This window comes from Arachis duranensis, chromosome 7, assembly GCF_000817695.3.
Source record: "Arachis duranensis cultivar V14167 chromosome 7, aradu.V14167.gnm2.J7QH, whole genome shotgun sequence".
In the NCBI taxonomy this organism is placed as follows: domain Eukaryota; kingdom Viridiplantae; phylum Streptophyta; class Magnoliopsida; order Fabales; family Fabaceae; genus Arachis; species Arachis duranensis.
In genome coordinates, this window is record NC_029778.3 from 73,365,984 (window position 1) to 73,374,603 (window position 8,620).

The 8,620-nt window shown below is 37.3% G+C and overlaps 1 protein-coding gene across 1 annotated transcript in view; it reads right to left on the reverse strand.

Annotated features, from left to right (window-relative positions):
* Positions 1–3,615: 3,615 nt before the first annotated feature.
* The window catches only part of LOC107459846 (protein SRG1-like), a 22,804-nt gene continuing 17,799 nt past the window's right edge, over positions 3,616–8,620 (reverse strand). Inside the window, exon 4 of the mRNA XM_016078136.3 lies at positions 3,616–3,873. Coding sequence (XP_015933622.1) covers positions 3,616–3,873 — 258 coding nt within the window. The remainder of the gene's footprint in view (positions 3,874–8,620) is intronic.

Below are 8,620 nucleotides of genomic sequence, written 5' to 3' on the forward strand. Positions count from 1 at the left end.
AAAAGAACACGTTCAAGGGGAATAGAAAGTAACAGCTTTGTCCTTTGAGTTTATTTATTTTCAATTTGATTAAAATATTTTGATATGTACCTACAACTAAAACAGATAGTATATGTGTAAATGGGCTTTATAAAGAGGTCATAGACAGTGGTAAAAACTTTGAAGTGGGTTCACGTCAGTTTTTGAGTAAATAAATGAATTAAAGGTACTTGCAGAAAATTCTGATGTCTAAATAAGGAAGAATATAAGTAAGATGAGTGTAGAATGGATTGAAAAATATCTAAAATATTGAGATATGCATCAAGCTAAGTAAGATGATGACTTAGTTCTCTATAAAAATAATCCCATATGAAGATAGTACTAGAAGTTTGTTACCTTTTTTGTTTAATTGGTATGATGAATCTTCCCTTTAACAATTTCATTTATAATTACTACTAAAAAATTATATACTGCACATTTTTAGCATTTATTTAAGAATAGAGCATTATTGTGATCCCTGTGTTGCTATTATAATTATAACAACTACTAAACAAAAAAGAAGGCATGCTGAACAATAAATATATATATGAATTAAAATGTGATCTTGTACAGCAAATGCAATGTAAAAATGCTAGAAATATGAATGTACATATAATTTCTCCATGCAGTTGCCAATGTTCTTTCACAGTGGCATTTTGTTATTTATTTTGTACAAGATTTGGAAACTCTGCAATGTGATATTGATTTTTTTACTCCAAATCTTGTGGCAAGGCCCAAATACTGCAATGTAATATTGAATTGTTGCTTGTCTTTGTTTAGATGTGCATTTAATTTCTCCTTGCAAGAGTTGCCAATGTTCTTTTGCAGTGCCATTTGATTATGTATTTAATTTTATACAAGATTTTGAAACTATGTAATGTGATATTGGTTGTTCACCACAAATATTGTGCCAAGGCCCAAATACAGAAAAAAAAAACTAATTATTTTTTATATGGCTATTTCTTCTATATTTCTCATCCCTTAATTGAAAAAAGTTTTGTGACAGCAAGTCATAAGCTTTATCATTTGAGATGTTCCACTAATAATATCATGCCTTCACTTGAATGAATTTTGTTTTAATTTAGTCTGAAATATTCTACTCTAGCATTCACATAAGGCCAAGATATACTGCAATTCATGACTTAAATTTATGTTCGGACAGCAAATTATTGTTGCATTTATTAGCGCTTTAGTGATGGTTTACTTCTATTGCTGGAAATAAATGGCTATGCTGCTTTCATTTATATTTTTGGTACTTACTAAGCTGATTGGCTAAACCATTATATTTTTGGTTCTAAACTTTAGTTGTTTTACTTTTTATATCATGTGCTCATCTTTATTAATTTAATTCCTCTTTATTGATCCCTCACCACTCACAAGGAAAAAAACTTAAGATACTTTCACTAAGTGCATGCAACATTTAACCGTTAAATGATGAGCTATAGTGAAGCAAATAAGCATTTTTTTTAACAAGTTGAAGGCTAACAAGTTTGGTACCACATAGAATTTAGAATTTTTTTTTAACAATTACTATTTAGGTTTGTCACTTGTGTTATAGGTAGGTCTATATCAATTGGACTTTGTTGTTCACATAAAGAGAGACATGTATGTATAAGTTTTGACTAAGATTTTTTTTTTATGTGGCTCATTAAAACACTGACAAATACTCCTTACTGTTTAGTGGTTGAAATTTTTAAGTTAATTGACTTATTAAACTTTGCTGCATACGTAGTGCATATTCAAAAGCAATTTTGCTTTGTTTTAACATATTTATTTCTTTTGCTAGTAGGAAGACATGATGTGAAAAAAATATGTTCCATACAAATATGACATGGGATGGGTCTTACATTTTAGTTATTTAAATGTAATTTTTTAATGTGTTCTGTACTTTTTGAAAAGAGATTTTACTCGGTATTAATTACATGTAATTGGTTACATTACACTCTATTTTGATTTCTGTTGTTTAGACTAAAAATTAAACATATCTAGTTTATAATGAAACTTTTATGATTTACATTTCTTGTTCTTAGATTTATTTTGTGATTATCATTAATTTGAGATGTGATTATGCTTTAAAAAAAATTAAAGCTCATAAAACAAAACAGGCTATGGTCACCATGTTAAAATAGGGTGACCATAGATAACTTATGGTCACAGCAAAAACCGTGTTCATATGCTCTATAGTCACGGTTTTGAAGACGGGTGACCATAGAGGTTATGGTCACGGTTTTGAGGAGGGGTGACCATAGAAGCTATGATTACGGCCAAAACCGTGACCATAGATATGGCTATGGTCACAGTTTTGAGGAGGGGTGACCATAGATAAGGCTTTTGAGGAGGGGTGACCATATGGTCACGACCAAAACCGTGACCATAGATAAGGCTATGGTCACGGTTTTAAGGAAGGGTGACCATAGAGGCTATGGTCACGGCCAAAACTGTGATCATAGATAAGGCTATGGTCACGGTTTTGAGGAGGGGTGACCATAGATATGGCCACGGCCAAAACCGTGACCATAGATAAGGCTATGGTCACGGTTTTGAGGAAGGGTAACCATAGATAAGGGTATGGTCACGGTTTTAAGGAAAGGTGACCATAGAGATTATGGTCACAGCCAAAACCGTGACCATAGATATGGCTATGGTCACGATTTTTATGCGTGACCATAGATTGTCCTATGGTCACGGTTAAAAACCGTGGCCTAAAGTGTCATAATTTGAAAATTGTAACTGCGACCATAAAAACCGTGACCATAGATCTATGGTCACCCTTTTTACTGTGACCATAGACTTTTTTTTGGTAGTGTAAATTTGTCTTTATAAGAAAGAAGAAAAAGAAGAAAGGTGAAAGTTATTTGGAGGATCTGATATATCATATATATAGCTATCCTTCGTAAAAATTTCATATATAATTTTGCATGCAATGCTTTTTCTCACGATTTCGCTGCCATCAACTCCGCAATTTAAATGTTCACCGCTATTGCCCAGGCAGCATGTGCACAATGGCCTTATTAGTCTATTCCACAGTCCTTACATGTGCTATAGACTGCCTGCGAAAATGTGAGTGTGTTTAAAACTATAAAAAATTTCAAAAAACGTTTAAATGAGTAAATATGATTTTTTTATTAAAAAAAAACTCTAAAAGATCAAGATGTTTGTTATATACTATTTATTTCACAAATTAAATAATAATTCCATGGTATAATATTTTGATGTTTTTCAAATTACATGTTCTGTAGATTTGATCGGTCTTTTATTACAATTATTTGTTATTTTAACATGATATATTAATAATATAAAAAAAGAGATATATTGAATCTTATGGAGAACAAACGTTATGTATCAAAGATAGTAAAATTAAAAAAAATTACAATTCGGACAAAAAGTTAACATAAAATAGGAATTTAATTTCTCAAATATTGGTACAACACCATATATCCTTTATTGGAATGCACAAGTACATGAACAACAACATTGAAAAATATTAACCACTATGATGTACCAAGAAACGATGCATCATTTATTGGGCTACAAATATATATAGCATGAGATATTATTAGAGTGCCTTAGATCAAACAAAATAAACTTAGATTTATTTCAATCATGATGATTCTCTATTTTCATGACATCTATGTAAGACTTTCCAGTAAGTTTTTGGGCAAAAAAACCCTCATAGTATTCCATTACTCCAACACTTTTGAACCGTGCTGGTGTTTGTTCAGTGATTAAGCTTTGTGCAGGACCTAGCATAGCATCTTCTTTAGGACTATAAAATGTAGCAATTGAAAGTCTTTCTTTTTTATTGTTCACCATTGATCGATGTTCGATACTTTGGTATACTCCATTGGTTATAATCTGGCAAGTGAGAAAACACAATAAATAATTTAAGTAACAAGCTAAGGTTAATTAGTTTAATAACAATAAATGCGTTCCCTTTACAATTGAAGACAAATATTGTTTTTTGGTGACTGAAGACAAATATTGTTTTACGAAAAGTGTTAGGCGATTATTTTTCTTTGTTTTTGCATTATATTTGATAGGAAAAAATAATATAAATAATTATATCTCTAATAACACGTTTTTTAAACAAGATTTTTTTTATATTTGTTTAATTTTTTACATAAACTTTTTTTTATTTACTTTATATATTTTTTTAGTTCACTAAAAATTGAATTCTTGACTAATACTATATCATAAAACTATTTTTTAATTTAAATTAATAAAAAAATAATATAAATAATTATATTTTTAATAATATTTAAATTAATATTAATAATTCATTTTTTTTTTACACTAAAGGTGGTGTTTCCTTCAATATTTCTTTAATTTGCAGACCAATCTCGCTATGTTATCAACAGCATTTTTGCCAACTTCTACCAACTTTTGTTTATAATTGTGTTTAATAGAAGTGTCTTTGTGGATGTGTCTCATAAAAAATATTTTTTTATGACTATGTCTAATAAAAGTGTCTTTATATATGTATTTTTTAGATATATTTTCTTATATATATGTTTAAAATATAATAATTAATTATTATTGACAATAAAATGACAGATAATATATTAGTATCTGTTCATACCCTGGCCTAATAATAAAGGCACAGGTCCAAATAAAAGGCCTAATCCGAAGGATTAAGCCTAGCTAAGCACCGACCTTCATATAAGAAGTCGGTGCTGACTACGACTTACTCTAAAGAAGTCGGACATGAGATTAGCTGGCAGATAATCACTCATTCAAATGAGTAACCGCCCCTAAAATCTCTCTAATCGCTTCACAAATCCATATCTTAACCTCCCTAAGATAATGGGGGCGGTTAAACACCCTAAAGATATGGCACTACTCCAACGGTGGTTATTGGCTTCACCCAAAAGATACGGCACTACTCCAACGGTGGTTATTGGCTCACCACTATAAATACACTGACACCCCTCAGGTATCTCTAAGCCCAATACTCTTTAGACCTGCTAACACCCTTGCTAACTTAGGCATCGGAGTGTCTTTGCAGGTACCACCCCCCATTCATTCGCGTATACAAGTCAGAAGGAGACTCCAGCATACGAACCAGCTCAGAGACTACCATCCGCGGACGATTGGGCCAACTAGCGCCATCTATTCTATTAATCTCCGGTTACCCACCGTAACATTAGCGCCGTTGCCGGGGACCCGAGAGATCATCCATCGATGGCAGACAGATCCCACAAAAAAGGCCATGTGGAGACAGATTCTGAACAAGAGAATCTGGACACAGGCAATAACGATGTGGACCTCGCCCTCCACCAGGAAGTTGACAATCAGCATAGAGAGGGCACCTCCGGGGTAAAAAACCCGAAGGTAAACTCCTCAGAAGGGCGCGAGTCAGAAAAAGGAGGACCATCCCACGTAACTGAACTCATGGGGTTAGTCCACAGCCGCCTGGAACAGTTAGAACAAGAGCGGGAGCGGCAAAAGGAAACTGAAAAGAACCTAAAAGAGGAGATGGAACGACGAAAAAAGTTAGAAAGAAAACTCTTAAAGCTGGAATCCTCCCTCAAGAGTCGCAACTCCCGTGACGAACAAGAAGAGCCGCTCTTAGGTGAAGAGGATCCTTTCAGCGAGGACATAATGAGGGCAAAAGTTCCGAGAAACTTCAAAAGCCCTGATATGGACCTCTACGATGGAACCACGGATCCAAAGCATCATATAAGCAACTTCAAAAGTCGGATGTACCTAGCTGATGCTTCCGACGCTACGCGATGCAAAGCTTTCCCGACCACTTTATCGAAAGCAGCGATGAAGTGGTTCGATAGCCTTCCCTCGAGATCGGTTACTAGCTTTGAAGACCTCTCAAGGAAGTTTTTGATGAGGTTCTCAATTCAGAAAGACAAAGTGAAACATGCACCGAGCCTCCTGGGAATAAAACAGGAGGTCGGAGAATCTTTACGAGCCTATATGGAAAGGTTCAACAAAGCATGTTTGGAGATTCAAGACCTGCCCACAGAGGCAGTCATAATGGGACTAGTCAATGGACTTAGAGAAGGACCCTTCTCGCAGTCCATATCTAAAAGACATCCCGTTTCTTTAAGTGATGTACATGAACGAGCTGAAAAGTACATCAATATGGAGGAAAACGCCAAGTAAAGAGACCTGAGTTGCCGACCTGGGCCCCCTCCCTCAACAAAAGAGAGGGAAAGGGAAACCAAGAAAAAGGAAGAACTCGGTCTCGAGAGGCCAAGGAAATATCACTCTCATACTCCCCTAAAAGTTTCCATAGTGGATGTATACAGAGAGATTTGCAACACTGAAAGATTGCCACCCCCTAGACCCATTAAGAATAAAAAAGGGGGGAGCCGCAGCGATTACTGTGAGTACCATAAAATACATGGTCACTCCGCAAACGACTGTTACGACCTTAAAAATGTGATAGAAAAGCTGGCTAGAGAAGGTCGGCTTGATAGATATCTCATAGAAAGGTCGGACAGTCATGGAAAGAAAAAGCGAGATGATATGGATAGAAGAGACCCACCACCGCAGACTCCAGAGAGACATATCCATATGATCTCAGGAGGGTTTGCAGGAGGGGGACTTACCAAATCCTCCCGCAAAAGACATCTCAAAAAAGTCTACCAGGTCAGGGAAGAGTCACCCGACCTTCCTACCATTTCATTTACAAAAGAAGATGGGCAAGGAATAATCCATGGACACGACGATCCTGTGGTAATAACTATGATCTGGACAGGATGATCCAGTGGTAATAACTATGATCCTAGCAAATGCCCATCTCCACAGAACCCTAGTAGACCAAGGAAGCTCGGCTGACATTCTTTTCAAGCCGGCTTTCGACAAGCTAGGGTTAGATGAGAAAGAGTTAAGAGCCTACCCCGACACCCTATATGGATTAGGGGACACGCCAATAAAACCACTAGGATTTTTGCCCCTTCACACCACTTTTGGAAAAGGGGAAAAATCAAAGACTCTGAGTATAGACTTCATAGTCATCGATGTGGGGTCAGCTTATAATGCTTTAATCGACAGAACTACCCTTAATCGGCTCGGAGCAGTGGTATCCACTCCCCACCTCTGCATGAAATTCCCGACCTCAGCGGGAATAGCAACGGTGAGGGGAGATAAAAAATTGGCGAGGAAATGCTACAATGAAAGCTTAAATCTGAGAGGAAAAAACAGAGAAATTCACACAATAGAGCTCGGCGGCGCAAGGGCCAGAGAAGAGTTGCGACCACAACCGGGAGGAAAAACCGAGGAGATACAGGTCGGTAAAGAGGAAGAGAAAAACACTCATATAGGAGCCAACTTGGGGGAAACCCTAAAACAAAAATTGATTGAGCTCCTAAGAGATAATTCCGACCTCTTCGCCTGGAAGGCCTCTGCCATGCCAGGGATAGACCCGGAGCTCATGTCCCATAAGCTCTCGGTTTATCCAGGATCCCGACCTGTACAACAAAGAAGACGCAAACTCGGTCCAGAACGAGCCCTAATAGTAGAAGAGCAAGTGCAGGCGCTTCTGGAAGCTGGCTTCATTAAAGAGGTCAAGTACCCAACGTGGCTAGCCAATGTAGTGCTAGTCAAAAAACAGAATGGTAAGTGGAGAATGTGTGTTGACTATACCGACTTAAATAAGGCATGTCCTAAGGACCCTTATCCCCTACCAAGTATTGATACCCTAGTGGACTCCAGCTCGGGGTACCAATACTTATCATTTATGGACGCCTACTCGGGATATAATCAAATCCCGATGCACGAGCCAGACCAGGAGAAAACATCATTCATCACACCCAGAGCCAATTTCTGCTACGTGGTCATGCCATTCGAATTGAAGAATGCAGGAGCCACATATCAAAGGTTGATGAATAAAGTGTTTTCCCCTCACCTGGGGAGCCTAATGGAAGTATACGTCGACGACATGCTAGTAAAAACCAAGAAGGAAGTCGACCTCTTGTCCGGCCTCTCACAAGTCTTTGACACCATAAGGTTGCATGGGATGAGACTAAATCCCGCAAAGTGCGCCTTCGCAGTAGAAGCATGAAAATTTCTAGGGTTCATGCTAACACAAAGAGGGATTGAAGCCAATCCCGACAAATGCAGAGCCATCCTAGAAATGAAAAGCCCGACTTGTTTGAGAGAGGTTCAACAGCTCAATGGCCGACTTGCAGCCCTCTCCAGGTTTTTGGCAGGATCGGCACTAAAATTCCTTCCGCTATTTTCCTTATTAAGGAAGGGATGCCAATTCGAATGGACTCCGGAATGCGAGGAGGCGTTCCAAGAGTTCAAAAAGTTTTTAAGCCAACCTCCTATCCTAACCCGACCAGTACCTGGGAAAGACCTCGTCCTGTACTTATCCGTAGCGAACAAGGCTGTCTCAGCAGCCCTGATAAAAGAAGACGAAGTCGGACAACACCCAGTCTACTTCATCAATAAAGTTCTACAAGGCCCTGAACTAAGGTACCACTGACGAATGGATTTTTGACGGTTTAGAATTTCACGAATGAATTCTCGTTGCAAGTATAGTTTCTAAACCAAGCAATAATCCAATCATACAAAAATTTGTTTGTCACAAGTACAAACCCCTAAAATCTATAAACCGAAGTATTGGACCTCGGGTCGTCTC